This window comes from Rissa tridactyla, chromosome 5 (assembly GCF_028500815.1).
Source record: "Rissa tridactyla isolate bRisTri1 chromosome 5, bRisTri1.patW.cur.20221130, whole genome shotgun sequence".
NCBI lineage: Eukaryota > Metazoa > Chordata > Aves > Charadriiformes > Laridae > Rissa > Rissa tridactyla.
This window is the reverse complement of record NC_071470.1, coordinates 70,707,486-70,728,973: the sequence shown is the minus strand read 5'-3', so window position 1 is coordinate 70,728,973 and position 21,488 is coordinate 70,707,486. Positions and strand designations below refer to the sequence as shown.

Sequence of the window (21,488 nt, the reverse complement as noted above, 5' to 3'; positions counted from 1 at the left end):
TCGGTAATCAGTTAATTGGCGCAGCCCTCTACCTTTCAGCCTGCACTTCTTAGGATCACACCGGATTTCTGACCTGTGAGAACTTTGCTGTGGAGGGACAGCTTGATCCTTAAACCCATTAGCCAGATGCCAGCCCTGGCTGGGGCAATGACGGGTAGCTCTGGGCACGGGCAGGCGCCAGTTGTGCACTGCCATGTCCTTCCCTGGGACAAAGCTGGCCCACAGGACTGGGGAGGCAGCTCTGAGGAGGTCAGGTTCCACCTCAAAGATGTCTCCCTTGATTCCCAGCCGTATGCGCCATCCCTTCCCTGCAGTGTGGAGGGGAGAGGAGGGTTTTAGCCCCCTCAGCAGCCAGAGGTGTGGGACACAGCTAGGGGCACGATGCTGAGCCTGCTGGCTCGCTGGCCTGATCTGGTGTGTCAAATCCCCTTTTCCTAGGTTCCTGTGGCCATGGCAAGTGGAAGTGGAAAACTTTCCACATCATTTGTAAAACTGCCCTCAGAGTGAGGCCATCTTACAGAGTCTGTTTAAAATTAAACAAAAGAAAAAAAGTCTAAAATGGAAACATCCCCTCGCTCCCCCATCTCCTTATCTCTCACTTAAAAGTAAAGGAAGTAGAACATTTTAAAGCAGCTTTGTTTCTGTGGATTAAATGAATTGAAATACAGCTTCTTCCTCCCTTGATTTTCTGCCCTTGGCCAGGTAAAGCGCTGGTCCATTGAAATATTGACTATCATTAGTCTGAGATTTGGATTTTTTTCATCTCTCGATGAAGCACAGATCTTTTTTTGGTTACCATCAACCCTCTCTCATAGCTGTTCCAGTGCAACACTTCCCCTTTGATATGACAATGACTTTGTACAGGGGAACGACCTTTACCAGAAGAAGAATTGTTTCAAGAATTGATGAAGGGTGAAAAGAAATTGGCAGCATATCATTAAAAAAAAAAAAAAAAGGAAAGAGAGCACACCTTGGCATATAGAGGAAGGGGGAGGGAGGCGGCTGTGTGAAGGCAGCAGAGAGCATTGCTAACAGGCCAGCTTAAAGCCCTCTTAACAACGTGCAGTTGCTCTCCCCAGCTCGTCCATTGATTTCCTCCTGCCCTCCATAGGCCTGGCTGCAGTTAAACCTTGTGTCCTCCACGTGATGCTGAACCGAATCAGATTTTGCTTTTAGTTGTTCGATCAAATTTTCCTTCCTTGAGCTTAGAAGGCACACTTGGGACTTTATAGTAATTGCCTCCCCACGCTGAACTGCTGATACCTTTATTGGATTGGCGTAGGGTTTCAGAGGACTGTGTTTAACATGCAGTGAGCCGCAGCAATGCAAACAGCTCCAGTGTTTAAACAAGCATCCATTAGGCCAGGAAACAAGACAGTGCCAGCCCATTTGGTGCTCTTTAGAGCTGGCAGCTTAAGGGGAACCGTGCAGCAGGGTTCGCCGGGGGGGGCGGGGAGGCAGGATGGGGGACACACAAATGCAGTGTCAGGAAAACAAGCAAAGCATCTCTGTAGGTTTGTGAGAAATGAGCCGGGGGGAGGCACGGGACCGGGGCGGGGGGGGGGAACTTGCGACTGGGGACATGTGCAAAGCTCATTAATATCTCATTATGTTCGAATTGCAGTCTCCCAGCAGATTGGCATTAACATGTGATGTGCTGGAGGAAGGGGCTAGAGGAGAATGGCAGGGATATTTTAAGCAAGCTATTTTTTTTTCCTTTTTTTTTTTCCCCCTTTACATTGAAGAAGCAAAAAAAATAGTGTGTGCAGGGCAAGGTGCCAGCAAACCACGACGTTTTGTGCATCAGCCCAATACAGTACACTTCATCAAACAAGAACAGTGCTCAGTTGGGCTTATCATAGTACCCACTAGCATCTTTCAGTATTTCTAATAAACCTCCTTTATTTTCAGGAGTGCTTAACTCAGCTGTAAAATTTGGCTCAGTGTGAAACTTCCAACATTCAGGATCTCAGCCCAGGATTAATTCCCCCACCCCCAACCGGCAGAGTGGAGAGTGCAGGGGTTACTTCAACATTTTGCTCCCTTCTCTAAGTTTGTAGCTGGAATGATGTCTGAAATACTTTTTCTCATGCTCCTATACTGAAATACTTTTGTTTTATCCTTAACTGGAGCATGGCAGTCGTTAGCTTATCAGCTGATAAGATGCAGTCATTAGTTTATCAGCTGACATCAGTGCCCTTACTGGCTTCTGCAGGACCACATAAGTTTTTCTGATAAAATCTTGTCTGCCATGTTACTGGGAAAATACCCATTAGTTTTAGGACCGGTTATTCCTTGACTTTCTATACCTGAACGTATAAATCCTCTTAGAAAATAAAAGGCAACTCCCAACGATGGCTTATCCAAAAAAGAACAATCAAGGACTTTATGTAGCAGGCTCTCCTCCCAGTGCTCCCAGTTGCCAAGTTGCATGATTTACCTGGGTAAGCTTTCGTTGAGAACATTGAAGTCATGAGAGCGACACAGAATGTACTTCTTTTGTACTCTGCAGCACTGGGCTTTCGTGCTCAAGAGTTTTACTGACATGTACCAATGAAACCTATGGGTTTTGCTTTTCTGCAGACACCTAGTCCTTCTACTATTGCGTACAAAAATCATTTTAATAGGCACTGTATTTGAGGAGACGTTTATAGCCAAACTATAAGAAAATCATTCTTCAACTCCTTTTGTGCTACAAGAGCAAAACAACGCTTAAATTAGCTCTGACTCTTACGAAATGCTTGCAAGCCCGTAGATCTTGGTTCAGACTGCGTATTATGTTTGAACTTTATTGCCCAGGCTATTTGTTATATGTTTATCCTTCTTCGTAAACTTTCTTTCGCCTTTATGGAACAATATTGGAGCCCTCCAGTGGCCAAACTAATCATTCTGAGGAATGGAGCTCAAGTTCCGCCAAGGAGGCTGATTTTTTTTTTTTTCTTTTCTATTAAAAAATTAATTTGGTGATCTTTTTATATTCAGGATTTATGTGCAGTTTATTTGAATCACAGCATCATATGTGAAAAGTAAGGAAAGCTAGGAAAAAGAATAATTAGTCTCTTTGCATATCTAGGATCTCCATATATTTATTCTTCTATAGTTTCAATAATTTAATTAGTTGATTGTTTAAATAAATTCAATTAGATAACATTTTCTGAGAGAATCCCATTATGCATATGAGACTGAGAAAAAACATTTTGAGTATTGTGACAATTCACATTTCCTTAAGTGACTCTGTCAGTGTTCTGTGACCTTTTTATCTGTGATGTGGCTGGTCTGTTCTCTAGCAGAGCCTAATTTTTGTACACGACATTGCCATTCATATCAGGGGCCTCGGCAGGTTGAAGATTTCGGCCTCAAGGCTCCCTTGTCTGCAGCTCCCACTGGTGTCTTTCACTTTTCGGGGTCTTTCACTGTGATACCCACTCTGTGTATGGAATAATATCTTTTATTTATACTCTGTGCCCTGGATATTAGTAAGGAGTGTTGAGATCGTCTAGAAAAACTAACAGCTAAAATCGCTTCCTTGTGCTTCCTCATGTTTGATGCGACAGTTATCACAGTTCTTCCTTTTAGATACCAAACTGCAGTAATAGTCCTTAGGAACCCAAAATCAGATGGGTAGATCACGGTAATGTTGGAGCTGGGAGTTTTTGGGAGGAGTTTTGGGATGAGGGGAAGAGGAGAAAGTATGGTCACTTATCTTTTAATAGGATGACCGCAATCTGGCAATTCAGTCCATGTTCAAAAAGCAGTTAAGCAAGTGCTTAAGGTTGTTATTCCTACACCGACTCCTCTTTATTTAGGCGTCACTGGAAATGAGTTTGTACCACTTTGCGTTGTGTAGCTGCAGCTTTATAAAATCATGTATTGTCATCAAAATGCTTCAGAACTAGAACATTCAAAAACTGGTAGAGGGAGAGTTGTGTTTGTTTTGTTTTGGTAAAAAGCTTCTAAGTAGCTTTTCTTCCGCAGGCACTGTGGGCATAACAACAGTTGTACTGGGTCACCTCAAAGGTCAGTGTCCTCTCCCCGACAGAAGTCAGTGAGCAGAGTGTAAGAAACAGAGCAGGCACAGCGTCAGCCCTTTCTGGCACATCTTCCCTTCTTCCAGCCATCACAGGTGTAAGAACCACTTGCTGAGCCCGGCTGGAAGCAGTTTGCTTTTGCAGCCCTCTGTGAAGGTGGTTTCTTCTTGTTCTTGCAAGGTGGGGTGAAAATGAGGAAAGCCAAGAAACAGTTGCAGCAGAAACTTGTTGTTTGCCCTGCAGATGGGGGCAAGTTATGCAAATTCCTCTCATCGTCAGTAGCTGGAATTCCTGGAGCAACCCTTGGCATCGTTTCCTTTCATGTTTTTTGTGTGAGTTTGAGAATTGCTGAAGGAGATGGATGCCCAGCTCCAGCTGACTTTTTGAGGAAACTGCTAATGAGGTCAGTTTTTCTCATGGCTTTTTCCAAGACCTGTAAGCGCTAGCGGAGCTGTGAAGGAAGTAATCAGATAGACGGGGAGAGGCTGACGGCAGAATATGAATACACACTGAGGGTGGGAGCAAGCAGAGGCCTTGTAACCATCAGAAGGAAGGCTAATGCTCTGGAGCCACTTTGCCTTCAGCAGCCACATAACTTACATGTGGGGCTGTGAGATCCAAACTGTGAAAATATGGGGAAACAGTGACAGGAGAGGAAAAAAGATGGGACTATGCAAGGGGGGAGCAACTGTTCCCCACCTGCCTGATGCACGTTTCATATACCCAGCTCCCCGAAGCCTCCCATCACCGCATAGAGCTGCTGTCACCGTTGCTAGCTTGCCATTTGTTTGTCATCGCCTTCTCTGAGGGCTGCTGCCACCCAGATGAGAGCTTCAGGGGTCCGGCAGAGCTATGGGAAAGCGGAGGAGGCAGGGACCGGCTGTAGCTCTTAGCCCCTCGGTGGGGCAGCAGCAGGAGAGCAGCTTCATCCCCAGGGACTCCTTCCTGCAGGCCTGTACTGAGAGACCTGGGAGCGCAAGCCGGGAATGCCACAGCGCACAGGCTGCCTGCAGCCCTGCTGTGCTGGGGCCGAGAGGCGAATCTGTACGGTTCTGTGGTTTCGTCTGAATCCTTGTGGTTTGAACCTCTGCTAGACAGTGGCTGTGCGGAGAGACGGCGTTCCCAAGAAGGGCGCTGTGCCCTGCTGCGTTCCCCCCGCAGCTCCTCAGGGAGCCTTTCACCCAGTACCCATTTAGCAGCTCACTGTCTGGTAACAATTCTGGTAGCAATTCCAGGCCCTGCACAGAGAGAACCTCCTTGGGTAGTTTATGCTACTGTACAGAGAGACAGGGAACACTTGAGGAGAAAAATATCTGCTCTACTTTCAGGCATTGCAGTCCTTTCTCATTAGTAGGGAGAGGAGAAGGCTGGCACTACTTTACTGATGAGTCAGGAAAATCCTCTATGTTTGCAGTGTCAAATGCTTCTAATATGATTATTGCGGGTCTGAATTTGGAGTTTGGCAATACCAGACAGCTTTGGTTTTGGGAAAAAAAAAAAATATATATATAGTAGTGCCTTTTGACCCCAGACATACTGAAACCACGGTCTCCTGCAAATCCTACAGCCCCCAGGACCCACAATATTCAAGGTTGGTTCTTAGCCTCGTGTCTTCCACCTGGCATTGAAAAAAGTCAGTCTCGGGCAGCTGTGTGTTTTAAAGCTGGGCCCTTAATGTAATTCTGAAATATGCTAATTGCCAGGCTTTTGTTTTCATTTGACAGTTTTGAAAAGCTCAGAAGAAAGGAGGAAAAATAAAAGAGTATTGTAAATAGCCCTAGGAAAACCTCAACCTGCTGCCCATGTAATTTCCTTTAAAAACAAACTTTCATACTGTGGGAAGCTTTATCACACAGCAGATTTGCACACAGTCCTATAGGCCCGATATCTACGTGAGTTTCCATCATTTCTTAAGCGTGCTTGCTCATTGTTAAAGTTGTTACTAAGGTTACTACAACTGTTATTTAAGAAGGAAGAAGTGCTTGCTTTCCCCAAAGCTTGTCTATATTTCCCTGCTATCTGTGCATCTAATTAAAAATACTTTTCTTTTTTTTTTCCCCTCTCTAGACTTTGCTTAGACCATCATGGTTATAACAGTACTGTTTATCTGGAATTTAAATTCACAAGCCCCTCCTGCTACCTCTCCCCTTATTCTTGCCCCTTTTGAATAATCCAGAAGTGATTAAGCGTGTAAGTAACTAAGCAAGAATTTGGAGCTGCACAGCCGCCTTTCCCTTGGCACTGCAAGAAAGTAAGACACTTTCCAAGAGCAAATGTAATGTAATTATAGGCCAAACTATGAAGATTTCAAGCTTTTTTTTCCTTAGAGTTTAGTGGGACAAAACTGAGACCTCTGGAAATAAAACTGGGGGAAGGACCTGATCCATGCAGACAGAAATCTTTATTAAATGCAGATGTCAACAGCAGTAGTATATGATTAGTGCTCTAATTGTGACTGGGCAAATAATGTTGGTGGCTTGGGGAGGGTCCAGATGCAGGCATCTGACTCTGTGGATGTCTCTCTTGGAGCTTGTTACCAAGGCTCCCTTTAAGGTCAGTGAAAAGAAAAAGACACTTCTAGGGCATGATTTATCTCATTCCCATCTCAGCCTGATGTAGGGGATATGAATCGTATCCTTAAAACTGGAATGAATCGAGTTGTTCTTGCCTGCAACTTTCTTATGGTGCCTACAGGAGTTCCCAGGCACTTTCTGTCCTGTTCGCAGCTCCCCCCTCCTCTACACCCCGCCTTTTTCCTGAATAAGAAAAGAAAAAGAAGCAAAAGCACTTATTGATCTGAGAAGATATATTGTATATAATGTATTCCCATTGGCTGGGCACAGGATTTGGGAGATTTGAGTCCAATTCTAACCCTGCCGCCGACTTCATATACAGCTTTAGGGAAGCGGGCTGCTCTGTTTTCTGAAGTGAAATGCAGAAGTTTAATAATGTTTGCATCTGAATGACAGACACCATTTAAGTGCTAAGTGTTGGTTTGGGGTTTTTTTTGACACGCAAATAGGAGTTTTTTTCTTTCTAGATTCAGCCCGCCTCTGTTTTTCTCTGAGACCAAAATCCACATAATTCTGGTAGTAGCCCAAAAGTACTTTATCTCCAGACTAACAAATTAAAAGTGCTTTGGTACTAGGTGGCTCATCACTCCTAGAACAAGAGAAAAAGGTGGGAATGAGAGGTCTTTTAAGAAGGAAAATAAGATTGGTGGAAGCCCATTACATGAATGCACAGCTGGCTTATGGTGCATTTCTGTGGCTTATCTAACAGGAAACTAGAATGTCGTGTGCTTCTGGGCCCCTCTGTACAAGAGGGACATTGAAGCGCTGGAGCGTGTCCAGAGGAGAGCTACCAGGCTGGTGAGGGGTCTGGAGACCAGGTCATATGAGGAGAGGCTGAGGGCGCTGGGCATGTTTAGCTTGGAGAAGAGGAGGCTGAGGGGAGACCTCATTGCCCTCTACAGCTACCTGAAAGGAGGTTGTAGAGAGGTGGGTGTTGGCCTCTTCTCCCAGGTGAATAATGACAGGACCAGAGGAAATGGTCTGAAGTTGTGGCAGGGGAGGTTTAGATTAGATATTAGGAAGAATTACTTCACTGAAAGAGTGGCCAGGCACTGGAACAGCCTGCCCAGGGAGGTGTTGAGTCACCATCCCTAGAGGTGTTTAAGAAATGTCTACATGTGGTACTTCAGGGCATGCTCTAGTGGCAGAGATTGTAGGGGGTTGGTTTGGGTTTTTTTTTGGTGTGTGTATGGTTGGACTCGATAATCTCAAATCTCCCTTTCAACCATGAAGATGCCATGATTCTGTACCTCCAAAGGGTTTAGGAAAGAACTGTAGCGTTCTCAGTGACTCAGTCTTACCTGTACAGCATCTAACAATAGCAAATGCTCTTTCGTCTTCATGTGTTTATTTGACACTGTTAAAGGCACAAACTCTCCGTGGTGAATGGGACTTGAAGTCTAAATTTAATTTGGATTAGCTGCTAATATATGCTTACTATGCATAGATTGTTGAGATGAAAACCCATGTGGGTATCATGGGCACTACGTGTGCACGTGTGAAAAATGCAGGGGATTATTTTCTTTGCCAGCAAATGGAAAAAGTAAAAAAAAAAAAAAATCAACAAACTGTGTTGTGCACAATGGGTGTGCACAGACATATGTAGCATTATGAGATGCAGTTCCTCCCTTTGGAGGGCTGTTTTTAAAATACACAAAACTGAATTATAGTATTCTGGTGCATGGCTGCGACTAGGAATTTGACCTGTTTAGTAGAGCGCTGACCGCCTTTCTCCTGGTCATCTTCTCGGTTTGTATGGAGACATCTCAAAGCCTTACACATCATTTTGGCAAACTTTTCTTGCCGTTGCTGATGTTGTTATTTGTTGCATAAACCATTCTTTGTATTTTAGGTTGCTTAGGGTACTCAAGGTGAAGCATTTACTTAAATATGGTGCTGAATCAGGGCCTTGATTTGCTTAAAATCTCCTTTCTACTTCTTTACACTTAAACAGTACATTTGCAGTTCACCCAACCCAGCAGGTCCAGCCTTGAGACTCTGCGACTCTGATAATTGCTGGGGTCTGGGAGACCAGACATGTACTTTTCCATTAGTAGTTGTTGCATGCCTTTGTGGGACCCAAGGTCAGCTTGAGGTGAAGGTACTGAGGCATCAAAGAAGTAAAGTTTGTATGGTTTGCTTGGCCATATTTAGGGCAAAACTGCTATTCAGTGCTGTCTGGCCTTTAGCCTCATGGCAAATAGCTCTCAAACTGTGCTCAGAATAATTCAGAACGTGTCCGGGGCATCCTGTACAATCCTTTGACTCCTTGAGTCTTAACAGATCTTCAACGATCCTGCATTTTTATTTTTATTTTTTTTTACAGTGCTGGCTATAACTTGTATTGAAAGCAAAAAAGGAGTGTAAAGGAGAGCTGTTCCATTAGACTTAGTGTCCATCTCTGAAGGAGTTTTGGTGCAGAAGAAGTGATCTTATCAATGGACCACTAACTCCTAGCGAACTCAATGGGAGCTGGGGGCTTCAGCACCTCTCACGATTGAGCTGCGGGTTTCGTACAGGAGCCTTACAAGACTGCTGCTGCATGCATTCTTTTAAATAGATATGCAAAGGCAAGGCGCACAAGCAGTTCTAGCATTGCTCTTCTTTCCTAGAGATGGATGAAGCTGATTGTGCTGATCAGGGAATTGTTTGGATGAAGGAAAAAGCCAGATCCCTTTTGGATGTTTCTGACATTTTTTTCTATTTTAGAATTTTCAGTTAGGGTTTTTTTGGGGTTTTTTGTTTTTTTTTTTATTTTTTTACGGTCTATAACCTAGCACAATTCTACTTCTAAACTCATCTGTCCCGTGTTTATTTTTTTCCTTTGCCCAAAAGACATGGCTCAGGAGCACAATGAGAATTGGGACTTTGAAAAAATATGAGTATTAATTCATTAGCATGCAAAAGATTTATTTCCCTTCCCCTTCTCCCCATGCTTGGGTCTCCTTTGCAATGCCTACTGCACTGATAATTGTTTAACCTGTACTTAGATAACCTACACTCCTTTAAAAGTATTTGTCCTTGCAAAGAAATCTTCAGTTCACCTACGTCTCCGACAAGCTGCACAGTGGCGCACAGGGGACAGCTGGGGAAAAGGAGGCAGGTTTACAGAGACAAGCTCTGAGATAAATTCACCGTTTTGTTTGTAGCCCGGTATAAGTACTGTTGTTGATTCACAAGATTTTTTCTTTTTTTTATGTGTTAGTTGTGGAAGCCTGTTAATTCTGATCTTTGAATTATTTTCAAATGGAAGTTTCATTTATGATGATGTTACCCCAAGAAGGTGACGGAAATGTGTGGGCTTGAACAGGTACCGTATATACTATAGACTACCTGGCTCTCTTTTCCTTCCTTTTCTGATGGTATCAAACACTTAGTCGTGTGGAAGAATCCCTGAAATTACTTACCCCACATTGATTTGAGGAACTGGAAGATGCTACTTCATGCAGCTGTGGAATAAGTAGCCATGTTGTCATGAGGTGGTGTTTGTTGGGAGTTAAAACCAGTGAAATGAATGGGAGACAACCATACCGTTTCTGAGTTCAGCCTTCTGACAGCTTTCTACCAGTCTTCTAGAGATCTTACACTATACAGGCTTTGGTAATAAGAGTCTGAATAGAAGCTAACAGTCCATGGAAACCAATGGTGTCATTGGGGGAGTACCGTCATGCCTCCGCCATCCCTTTTCTCTTCCGGCTCCTCCTTTGGAGTTTCTCCAAGAATATTCTGGAGTATTACATTATGCATGTAGATTGTGCCATGGCAGTCCTTTGCATGCAACTGGAAGGTAATTTGCTTGCTCTAACATAGGAAGGGCTTTTCCCTTACAGCAGTTCGACAAGATTTTAGTCTGGCCGTTCTGAAGTCATAAACAGAGCTCATTTCCTACGGGTGCCTTAATGATGAAGGAAAGCAGAGGCTGTGTCAGAAAGCTGCTGCTCCTTTGCAGGGCACGAGAATGCTTTTCTGTCCCAAATGCCCCTTCACTAGCCAGGCAGGGTGCCACCAGCGCGCTTCACTAGCTTGCTATGACTTGTGCCCATCCAAGGATGAATCGGGGCAAGATTTTCCCCAGGACACAGTTTCTAGTGCCATGTATGCCGTTTAAGAAGCTAGTGAGTAGCTATGGTGCATGCGCAACAACACTGGATATGTTGCTTTGCTGATGCTTAGTTTAAAACACAAGAGGCTCCTGCTTTTCTTTCCTACCCTGAGTTGTAGGAGTTCTTCTGGAGGTACAGCTTTAATAATCGGCAGCGTCTGCTTTTTATCATTAGCTTCTCTCCTGTCCAGATACAAAGCAGATTGGGAGTGTTTTCAGAGGGTGAAGATTTATCAGCACAACTCCCAGACAAGTCAATTAGAGGCTGCCTGACTAAATCCTCATAACGCGCTTTGAAAACGTAGCTCCTGCCGTCTGCGAGGACAGTTGCAGGGAGAGTGTAGCTCAGCTGTTTGGTGTGAGAGACAGGAGCAGGCACTGCCAGCTAAGTCGTTTAGCTCTCAGGCTCTTAGCGCCTTCATTAAGACTTTTGCACAAACAGAGGAATGCTGGCACTCCCGAAGTGATGAGGTTACTGCCTTGCCAGTGTTTATTCTATTGGGCTAAAGTGGGATTAAATTGGATGGACCTGAAGAGGAGGAAGCCATGTAGATCATACACTCGGGCAGGAGGGCTGTTTGACAGCGATGACAGCATTTCATCCCTGAAATAATTTGTGCTCTAAAGTCCGGTTAAACTTGCCAATAATTTTGTATTGAGAAAATTAATTGCATCCATCGCCTGTGTTTTACTCAACAGCTTCCCCAGGGACCCTGGGTGCCAAATCTCTTCAGGAGCCTGCCATTTAGTGTCTTTGCGTTAAAATTTAAGTTGGAGTTGTGTAGAGGGAGAGACAGAAATCATGAAAGAAAACCCCTTGAAAGGCAAACTGGAATTGATAGTATCATCTATGCACTTATGCTTCAGAAGGATCACACTTTTTTCCCCAGCCTGTTCTAGACACGTACAACTTGAGCCAGGATAGTTTGTATCTTTTGTATATATATCTCTCCACTAGCTTTTGTATAGATTTCTTCACTCCTGCATCCCTCACTAGCTAGGCATTCTCCACAGCGTTCATTTCTACAGCAGAAAATGTCCTTCTGACAGCAATGCAATGGGGTGGTTTAAAAGGCTGCAATAAACATCAGTAAAGATGTAAGTGCTTATCTTTCTTATTTTGATGAAATTAACACACACACAGAGCTGGAAGTCCTCTTATCACTTGACCTGAGCAATGAAAGTACAAAACTTCTTTAGTCTGCAATGAAAATACATCTCCACTGTGATCTGTCAGAGTCGAGCCATGGGAGAAGCTACTTTTCTTTCTCTCTCCGTCTCTGCAGAAACGTGTCTCCTTCCCTGCTCTTGCTCATCCCTCTCTCAAAGCTCTGAAAGCTCATCCCAGTTCTTGCTTTTCTCGATCTGTTTCAGCACACATCAGCATCCTTACCTGGCTGGCTGAGGGCAAGCAGTGACAGCATTTGCATGGTTTGACTTTGTCAGCGCTGTCGCTGTTTTGCTCTTATCCAGTGCCTTTTTTGTTACCGTTCTTCCCTGTCCTCCACTTGACCTCCCAGTGTGATCCAGTTCCCGCTGGTAGCTGGGAGCCTGACAGCTGGCCGGGGCAGGCGGCTCCAGTGAGGACCCTGGGCTGCCTGCTTTGCATCCATCCAGCTGCTTGAGAGAGCAACCAACCCTTCCTGTCGGCCCAGCACAGCTAAAAAGTGAGGAAACGGATCATTTTCCTCACTGTTAGCTCTTTTCAGGTTTAACGGCTTCCCCTGAGCATCTTTTACTTCTTATCGTTAATGGGAGTCAGTTTGTTCTTCTGATGACTGTTTGCAAAAAGAGGGGCGAGGGCAGAGACCTTCACAGCCTGGGTAGCAGGCAAAGGTTTGACCCTCCTTCATGAGGCAGAGGTTACTCTGTGAGCCTGCAGAGTTGAACAGGTTGCTGGCTAGGTTGGCAGATCGAGATTTTCACCAACTTCAAACAGATTTCACAACGTGAATTTCCTGCGTATTTGAAACATTGCCCTGGCCAACAAGAACCGGGCGGGCAGGCCCAGCATGGAAGAGCACAGCATGTGCTTTAAGTGAGCAATTGCAATCCAAAATCAATTTGCTACGTCAGGCTTCATCCTGTGAGTTAGCAGGCGTCGGTGCAGTGCTTTCGGCAGCGTGAAGAAATTCAAGTAGTAGGGGAGTGGTTTGATAGATGGAATACTTTGATTTGTTGGAAGCAGTGGTATGTAACCCACCTCCGCTTTGCTTGGCCACTTGTCTGAGTTCAGCTCCCACTTGGCTTTTGAAAGGCTCTCCTGCGCTCCCCACCATCTCTGTGTGACACCTGCAGCAAGTGTCGTTAGGAGGCCACTGTGGAGCTGATGGACTTCAGCCACTGTGGTCACAAGATGTGGTTGTACCTCAGGCAATGGTGTCCTTGGGCACTGCTGACTTCTTAATGGCAGAAGTGGTACAGCAAGGAAGGGTGTGCAAGAAACGAGGAATCCTTTCAAATGTTGAAGCTGAATTGCTGGCATGCAAATGGCAATACTGATTACTCCTTATTATCTCAGATGGGGTGGTTATGGCCATTATGCCTCTGCTTAGGAGAGCTGTCACATCCAATCTAATTGCTTAGTGTTACTTCACAGCAACCCCTGGGACACTTGCGAAGTTGTTGATAGGAGTTGAGTGCGGCACAAGAAGTTAAGGAGCGAGCCCTCCCTGTCAGAGGCGAGGGAGGTGGTCAAGATCTGTCTGGAAAAGTTGTGGGAGGAGAGAGGAAAAGTGGGGCAAGCTCAGGAACACCTGGAAGAAGAGGTGCAAAGCCAGAAAGACTGATGGGAGGGAGTGTAGAAGTCCTGCAGGAAGGGCCAAGACTGAGTCATTGCACTGGAAGGGAGTTGAGGCCCGTTTGAACATGGATGGCTGATGGGCCAGACTGTGATTCAATGTGAGGAACGGAAAAGATCCATTTTTACTTTTAACAGAAAGAGTCACAGAAAGGCAGTGTGGAGAATATGATAACCCTTGTTTTGTGTAAACCTGCATCTTCTCTGAGGAAGATGGATTTGGGGCTTTGCATGGAGAGCAAAGATAGCTATGGAGGGAGATGCGTCCCAGCACAGTGGGGGAACGAGCATGCCAGACCTCTCAGTTGTCGCCCTTGCCTCATATTGACGTGGCTGGAGCTGCCTTAACAAGAGAAAAGTCAGGGGCAACGTGTCCGCTGTGTAGCTGGTGCATGAAAGCATCTGTAAAAGTGACCCCAGCCTCCTTGTCTGTGGTCTCACAGATCATCTGGCCGCTGAGTGGAAGTGGAGCTGTGTCAGACACTGCGAATGGTACTCAGCCTCTATAGGCAGAAAGAGAATGTAGTCTCTTGGCTTTTTTTTTTTTTTTTTTTGCACCCCTGCTCTTTTCTTTTTTTTTGTTGTGTTGAGAGCAGTGAAAGGACTTGGCCACCACCACATCCCCGGTGGTTCCCCGTGGGTGACTGGAACAGCCGCCCACCGAAGGCAGCGTGACGGTGGAGGATGGGCCGGCGAGAGGCTCGGCTGTTGCTATAACAACAGCACCTCCGTCTCATTTCTTTTGAAAAATGAATCGCTGCTGGTGGGATGAAGTGGAGCAGCTTCTCCCCGCAGATGAAAGCCCTGCCGACCGCCTCAGCGCTCTCTTGTTTATCTGTTGGGTCTGTCCTGGCACGTCCGAGCACCTCTGCTGAAAATTTCAGGATGAGTTGGGTTTAGACCATTCGGGTCTGTGTGTTTGCGTGCACAGCCTCTGTCCCCCCCACCTCTCCCCCAGTCAAGATTCATTTAAAAAGTCAACCCGCCAAAGTTTGACCTTTTCTCACTCTGCAACTAGAGTTTCTCCAAAGGCATATAAAGAACAGCACGTCCTGCTTCACTCTCTTCTGCTTTGGGGTAGAAACCTGCTGTGAAATGCAGGTCCACCGGCCAAGTGTTTTGTGTAAATAAAACTAAAGGCCTATGAAACTGGCAAGGGTTTTATTTTATTTTATTTTAATATTTTTGTTTTATTTTAATGTTTTCCCTTTATTTTATGCATCAAGACTCTTCTGTTCCTAGACATAAATCTCTAAGCTGCTGCTAATATCTTCATGATGCATACTGTAAATACTGTAAATCACGTGCACAAGCTGTATACTACTTCTTAGAAGGAGAGGGAAGACACTTTACAGGAGAATATTGTTTTTACAGAGGGAAGGGGAAGTGCTGGGATTTTAGTCTAAGACACTGTGGAGTCCTGGTGGTGGTAAGCTGCTTGCCATTATATGGTCAGTGTATAATACTCAAGCCATCCAATAGTTGACATGCTGATTGGGAATGAAATCAAGATATAAAAATGAGCATTTGCATTGAAATAATTTGCTAAGAATATTTCTGTGTTGTACCCCAAAAAGAAGAGATGCATCTATTGTTATGGCTCCCAACCCCTCCAAAAAGCTGGACCCAAGGTGCTTCCCCACCTGCAAAGGTTATATCCAGCATGTTGCCTTCAAATAAACGTTTCACGTTATGTTTCTGTCTACCTACAGTTGTTCAATGAGCAAACAAAGATGAGGTTTTTCTCTAGTGCGTGTTAACCCCCAAATCCTGAAACCTCCGAGGGAGAATAATGTGGAGTTAAAAACGTAGAGTAGGCTTCATTTTGTTTTCGTTTGCTACAAGGCACAATTTCTGTACACTTGATGGAAGATAGTTCTCGTGTTAAAGCTGCTTTTTTCTGTAATGCATGATAAACATGATTATTAATATTTATATTTTGAGCCTGCTTTTACTTTCACTAAAGTCACTGTATATTTCTACAGGGGGAAATCCAAGTTTCAGCACATGATGAAATCTTTGGGGGCTGATATTTTTAGGGCTGGTTATTTGCCAGTAGATGGTTTCGATTCTTTTGCTAAACATTCATGTACAAATTAGGTGATGGATTCAGGATAAATTAGTAAGTGATGTGAAACCCGAATGTGTGAAACAACGTGAAATGTATCACTCTTACTGATACTCTGTAAGGGATGCCTTCAAACTGTTGTGAAATATATAGAGTCAGTTCTCTTGTATTTCGCAGGAGGTAATTGCTCTCGCTAATCCCTGACTTTGTCACTAAAACAAATTAAGTTTTTTCCTGTCTCTTCCTTATATGAACTTTTCTTCACAACTAGAAGCCTGTCACCAGGTCTTTGGTATGACTGTTCTTATTTTAGCCCAGCATTTGGCCCGTATGCATTTGGGGCAAAGGGCCATCATGAGTTTTGGACATTTCGAACCCTGTTTTTGCGTGTGCGTGCCCATTGGACTTGGTCTTGAGTCACTTGCCGTTCGGTGCCTGTTTTTCTGATGTGGAAGGCAAAGAGGGATAGTGACTTTGTAGTGAGTCGGCTTAGGAGCTGAAACGGGTGATTTCAGCTGTAAATTGTGTGAGTTGCCCATTAGGGGCAACATTTAAATATGCTATTTTAAGCCATTATATCAACTGTGTTACTGACCACCTGCACTTGAGGCCAGATTGTGCTCTTTCTCTTCTTGCTCTGAAGAAAGGAAACTTGGAAGCAACTGCATCTTGTGAAGCGGTGCCATTACCACATCCATATCGTCCTTCCCCGGTTTCCAGGGTCTGAACCAGGGATATATAAAGATCAGTGAAACAAGCTCAGTTGCTTGGCTGTCGTCTTCTGCCACACGGCAGCTACACCAGTCAAAAAGCGGCGGGGAGCTGTAATGCCGTACGGTGACATTCAGCTTAACGTAGGTTTTTAGGGGAGGGAAGCAGCGGAGGTGAGAGCCATATCATAAGCCTCCTTGTGGGATCTGATTTTTCTCCTTCACACTAGTCCTGGGTGTTGACTTACCTTCCACATCGCTGTTAACTGGCACAGATGAGGCAATTACCACCCCTGGGCGAGCACCTCTTGCTAGAGCTCGCTGCTGCCGTGGCACGGAGAGGGGAAAAGGTGATGCCTCTGCTGTGGGGCTGCGTGCTCTGCAGCCTGGTGTGCTCCCGCAGACCATGGCTCATTAATGTGACTGTGCCAGGGTTTAATTGAGAGAGTGCTGGGGTCGTGTGTGCTCCTGCCTGCATCTGCCGCCACATGCAGGACCCCATCCCTGTGCATCGGTGGAGCTCACGGGGGCGAGAGCTGCTGCAGCAGGGTGAGGAGTGGGAGTGCAGTGACAGGGACTCCACGCACACAGTGGGGAGGCCCAAAACATGCTTACGACCTTCCTGACCCCTGCCTTGTCGCAGGTGGGTTCCCCATCGCAGCCTGCGGCACATCTCAGTGCAAACCTCAGCCTTGCTGTTCCCTGACCCCCAGAAACCAGGGGTGGGGAAAGACTGAGGGTAAGGACAACGCCTGTGGAGCTCCACAGGCATCTTGCACTGGTGGAGGGGCCTGGCCGAGCAGTGGTCCACACGGCAGAGGCTGCAGTCGCAGAGCTTCTGTGTGGCACCACAGAAGCCAAGAGAAGAAGGAATTTCAGCCTGTGGGAGGCTTGGCACGCACTGGCTTTGTGCAGGGGGAACAGGCAGCAAAGTCTCGGGCACATATGCCAACAGGGACCCACTGGTGACTCTTAGGCACATGTCAGTAATTTTCACCAAGAAAAAAGCTCATCTGCTCCAGGGCAAATCAAGGAGTTGATGGTCTGCTTAAGGACTCAGAGACTTGCCTTTCTGCTTTGTTATAAGGATCACATCCCTGCAGAGGACCAGCATGTAGCTTAGTGTCCCCAGCAACATGTGCATTGGCCATGTCCTTCTGCGTTGCACGCTGAAGAGGCCACACAGGGCTGAAGGGCGAGAGAAGGGCGCAGCCTTCTCAGAACCGCTCCCTCTGAAATGGGGATGAGATATGGATTTGCTTGCCTGTCTTACACGCGGGATGAAAGGGGAACTAGCCCTCTTCGGGTGGGAGAAATAAATGGGATCTGGATTGTGGGAAGAAAGAAGGTTGAGGACCTCTAGGTTAGGAAAGGGGTGGGAGCTGAGTGTCTGGGATTTTCATACCAGTAAAAATACTTCAAAAATTGATAAAATCTTTCAGTATTTTGTCTTCTATTGTTCTAGTATCAAGGATGCAAGTGTGTCCTGAAGGCGTTCGCTAGAGCTGTGACCTCTTTGCTTCCTCCCCTCCCCACTATTGTTCTTTGCCTTAGCCGAAGAGTGATGCTTTTTTTAGCCTGGTACATAAGCAGAGGATTTAACGTTTGGTGTGATAGGAAGGGACTGTAGGTTGTTACAGTGCATTGCTGTGCTTCTTGTAACCTGAATTAAAGCCTATATTAAAACACTTTTTTTTTTTCTTATAACATTCTTACATTCTAATTTAATTGCTTTCCTGGAGACTTATCTTGCTATCATTTCTGTTAGTTATTTATCTTTTACATTAGCTCCTAGCACACAGGTTATTTCTTTTTTTTTTTATTTGATTAACATCATGCAAAGTGCCTTCTGTTTTTTTAGGGTGGATATATTATTTTCCTCACTTAAAATTGACTCTCATTATGTTTTGTAGCCAAGAATAGAGGACTAATCAAATGAAACTATGTTAATGAATTTTCTCAAAAAAATTCAGTGCCAACAACACATGTAGTTGTACAACTACAAGTAGTCAAACAGTTGTATTGCAGGTATTTTTCAAGAAGCTTCTAGAAACTTCCAGCAAAAAGATTTTCAGAGTACATAGTAAATTTTAGTGATTCCTTTTTTTTTTGTCCAATTTAAGACTCCTCACTGTGTTAGGCACCAAAAAGTTGAATTAGTGCTCTCCTATTCAGAGGCAGGTTTGGTTTGGGGTTTTTTGGGCTTTGGGCTTTTTTTTGTTGTTGCTGTTTTAGACCATCTTCTCAAATTATCAAAGCATAAGAATGAAATCAAAGAAACTTCCTAATCAGAGTTTTTAAAACTTATGCTCACTACTATCCTTGGTGATGAGTATCTGTCACAAAGCTCATCAGCGCTTTTCTTGTCTCTGCAACTGGTTAATTCTTGTTTTTTCTCTTGTTTTTCTTTAAGCTTCAAGAGACAGTCAAAAGGAAGTTGGAAGGCGCACGTTCACCTCTCAATGGAGAACAGCAGAATGGAGTTTGTGATGGGAGCTTTTCTCCGACCAGCAAGCGGATACGGAAGGATGTACCAGGCATTGAGGCAATCAACAACTTGCCCAATAATTTACCTTTGCCCGCTGTCTCTCCTCTTCACCAGCTTGACATGAAAGCTCCCCTGCCCCTGCAGAACAGTGGAACTCACGGTAGTGGTCTAGAAGACTTGGGTAAAAATGGTGGGCTTTCTGAGATAAAGCTCCCTGTTAATGGCTGCAATGAGCTAGACAATAGTTTTAACATCCTGCAGAACAAGGAGCTAAAGCAAGAGCCTTTGGATGATCCCAGCTGCATAGACACTTCTGAAACATCCCTTTCCAATCAGAATAAGCTCTTTTCAGATATTAACCTGAACGATCAAGAGTGGCAGGAGCTAATAGACGAACTAGCGAACACCGTTCCAGAAGATGATATACAAGACTTGTTCAACGAAGACTTTGAAGAGAAGAAGGAGCCGGAATTTCCCAGGCCTGCCACAGAGACTCAAGAGAGTGCAAGCGTGAAAAGCGATCCATCTCATTCTCCATTTGCTCATGTCCCATTAGGGTCTCCCCAGGTGAGACCTTCTTCTTCCGGTCCTCCGTTTTCAAATGTCTCCACAGCCTCTAGCATAGCTTCTGTGTCCAGCGCCCCACCAGCCCCAATCCCTGCCGGCTCACCAGCAAACTGTGTTGTTCAGTCACCTCAAACACCCAGCCAGGCCCACACTCCAGGACAAACACAGACACGGTCTGGCAATGGCTATCTTATGAATCCAGCAGCAGCAACCGTGGCTGGATCAGGGCCTGGGCCTGTGAATATGCCAAGTGCTGACTTGTCTCCAGCCGAACAGCTCAAGCAAATGGCAGCCCAGCAGCAGCAAAGAGCTAAGCTCATGCAGCAGCAGAAGCAGCAGCAGCAGCAGCATCCAAATCAAGCCTCAGGCTGGTCACCTGTGGGCCCTCCATCTAGTCCGTACGGAGGACCCTTCAGTGCAGACAAACCAAATAGTCCAATGATGTATCCCCAAGCCTTTAACAACCAAAACCCAATAGTGCCTGCTATGGCAAACAATCCACAGAAGACCACAATTAATAACTACCTCCCTCAAAATCACATGAATATGATCAGTCAGCAGCCAAATAACCTGGGCACAAACTCCTTAAGCAAACAGCCCAATATGCTTTCTTACGGCAACACCAAACCTCTGACCCACTTCAATGCTGAGCTGAGTCAGAGGATGACCCCACCAATGGCAAATCCCAGCAAGAACCCCATGATGCCCTACATCCAGCAGCAGCAGTCCCAGCAGCCGCAGATGCAAGCTCAGATGGCGCACCTGAGCGAGGAGCAGAAACGCATGCTCATCATGAAGCAGAAAGGAATGATGAATCAGCCCATGGCATATGCAACACTTCCTTCCCTTGGTCCGGTAAGTGCAAGCGCACGATATGCGGGCAACCGTAAAGAGGCTGATACAAAGGCTTAGTAACTCTTTGTACGATCTCCTCCTCTTTCTCCTGGGAAGTATGGAACGTCATTGCAGATGCTTCTTGGACTTTTCATGTGGTATTGGTGCCTGATCTTTTTAAGAAATGACTGAAATGATGTTGCGTTGTGCTTTAGAAATGTTGTTAAATGGCTGTTTTTCCCTTTGCTTCTACTGATGAGCGCTTTGAGCCACTCTGGGAAGTTTTGGGTCGGAAGTCACTCCTCCTTGGAGGGTTTGTTTCCTTTTTTACATGATGTAAGACTTGATGCTTTTGGATCCCAAACCACTGCATGGCTTAGTTTCCACGGTGTAGACGGAATGGTTGGCCCTTTCTTCTTGGGGCAGGGATCCAGCCAGCTTGAAATAGCATATTTGGCATTTTGGCTCAGGGAACAAAGGAAGGACATTTTGGGTGCCGAGTGCCTTTGGTTTCCACTGGAAGAAGAAAGTGCAACTGGATGCTCTTAGTAGTGCTTGAACCATGCATGAAATGAGATGGTTTATTCCAGGACTTGAAAGCAGTCTTTAGCAACCTCAAATATTCTGTTGTTAGGAATCTGTAGAGTCTTTCAGCAAAAGGCTAAAGCCATGTTGGCTTGAGTGAGCTGGCGTCACTGTCTCATATGTATCCCATGCTAACCTCTGGAGAGGCAGCTGCCAGGCTTGGGGAATAATCTGGAATGAATTAATAACTGATTTAAATAATGGTTATAGTAATGCCCTGTCTCCTCTTAAGTCAGCTGGGTATTCTTAGTTGCGCAGCCCCTGTGAAGATCTGCGAACTGGTGTCACGGAAAGGCTTGAGAATAAGTTTTCTGAATGTTGTTTTAAGAGCTTTAGAAAGAATTACAGTTAATAATCAGTTCACAAAGTAGGTGATGCCTTTACAGAAGTTATGTGCCACCAAAACGTATCAGGAATTCTGATACAATAGTACACTAATAGAATTGTTGGTTGATAGTTTTAGCGTAACAGCTTTTTACCAAATTAGCTGTTTCCACACCACCTACAAGGAGTGCTTCCTTCTGAGCATGGTTTAACTGTGACTCACACTGTAATGCATGTAGAAATACAGCCAATTTTGTCATTTCTTCAGCCTGTGGAGTTTAGGGATCTACAAATATGAGGAGTAGGAGTTTTACCAGGTCAGAACCCATCACATTATTTAAAATTAATTGCAAAACAAAAAGAAATGTTCATCTGCCTCCTGTTTTTGATTCAGGATGTATGGTGACAG

General features: G+C 45.1%; 1 protein-coding gene across 2 annotated transcripts in view; it reads left to right on the top strand.

Moving 5' to 3' along the window:
- MAML3 (mastermind like transcriptional coactivator 3) overlaps positions 1 to 21,488 on the top strand; it is a 250,093-nt gene that overhangs the window by 137,871 nt on the left and 90,734 nt on the right. For both annotated transcript variants that reach the window (XM_054201939.1, XM_054201938.1), the window contains exon 2: positions 18,695 to 20,191. In XM_054201939.1, coding sequence (XP_054057914.1) covers positions 18,695 to 20,191 — 1,497 coding nt within the window. The remainder of the gene's footprint in view (positions 1 to 18,694; positions 20,192 to 21,488) is intronic.